At 45.2% G+C, this 1295-nt stretch overlaps 1 protein-coding gene across 1 annotated transcript in view; it reads left to right on the forward strand.

The window, feature by feature from the left end:
- The first annotated feature begins 6 nt into the window (after positions 1-6).
- LOC131880910 (uncharacterized) overlaps positions 7-1295 on the forward strand; it is a 2152-nt gene continuing 863 nt past the window's right edge. The window contains exon 1 of the mRNA XM_059227642.1: positions 7-1217. Within this exon, the coding sequence (XP_059083625.1) occupies positions 23-1217 (1195 nt within the window). The 5' untranslated portion in view covers positions 7-22. The remainder of the gene's footprint in view (positions 1218-1295) is intronic.

Below are 1295 nucleotides of genomic sequence, written 5' to 3' on the forward strand. Positions count from 1 at the left end.
TCTTAAGGAATCTGTTCAGGGCATGCCTAGCTTTCACGCAATAGAATATTACGAAGAGGTTATTGGACATTGGTCCAGGTACTCTAGGAAGTTCCCGACCTCTAAACCTCACCCTGTCATGGCCCTCGACCATGCATCAATTGACTATGTTCCACGGCGAATCGAATTGGTGGACACGTTCAAGCCTCACATTCAAACAGCTGAGTTGGTCCGGGTCAATGCCCACGGCAAAGACTACTTGCGGCTCAGGTTGACGGGTCGTCATTTGTTTGAGTTCATCATTGAAAAGTGCACATTCAACTTCGGATATCCGTTTGCCACGAATCCTGACAAGTTCACTTGCAAGAAAGTATACCAAACTGACGGAATAGAGACTCTGATCATTGAAGAGGAATTCAATGAAGACCTAAAAATTTCCGACCTTGGTACAGTTATCAGATTGGTGTCCAAGTTTGGCGAATGCGAATATTTGTTAGGAATTTCAAACATTCGAAACGTGAAGATCCCCACCATGAACGAAACACTCTCCAATCACGAATCTTCGGCAATCTTGGTCAAAAGAGCTATTCAAAGAGGTATGGCAGTGGCTCATCTGACTCGCATTCACAGACCCGGAAAGCGCTCTTGGAAACCAATCAACGAGAAGATCATCAAGGAAGTCATGTGTCTGGGGATGATTGCCTTGAGTCCATCTGATAATGAAGTGCTAAACAACGTATTTCATGACACCAGCAGTCGCAATCAGTTCATCTTGAGCAATGAACAAGAATTCAATAAGATTCAAGGCATCTGCAACGAGATTCAGGCATTCCTGAGAAGTCCACTAGAATTAACGGCCGAAAAAACTGTGCTCCAGAAAATCGGAATTGGCGTGGCTGCTCTGTTAGGAGGTGTGGCGTTAGCTTATGCGGCGGGTCCCGGTATGGTGATCATTGGGATGATGGAGGCCACTTCCATGTCTGCGGCCGGACTGGCCGGTTCTTTTGGATTTTTTAGCACTGGTTTCATGACAAACTATTTCTTTACCAGTAGCCCCGTGGACCAAAACTACGAGATCGTTTTGTCCTGGTTGACCTTGGAGTTGATGGAAAAGTGTCAAAATCAAGCGAATGGAACTAGAGATCCGCAGGCACTACAAACGCTTCAAGAAGTATCCGATTTGAGGGAAGATGGCAGTTTATTTAATCTCGAAAAAGCCCTGCTTTTAATGTACAAACCTGAAATTGGCATCGGCAATTTCGTTGGCTGTGACATTGGCAATTGTACCATTGATTCGCAAAACCTGGTGGTCAAAC

The sequence above is a fragment of the Tigriopus californicus genome, chromosome 5 (genome assembly GCF_007210705.1).
Source record: "Tigriopus californicus strain San Diego chromosome 5, Tcal_SD_v2.1, whole genome shotgun sequence".
NCBI classification, from domain to species: domain Eukaryota; kingdom Metazoa; phylum Arthropoda; class Copepoda; order Harpacticoida; family Harpacticidae; genus Tigriopus; species Tigriopus californicus.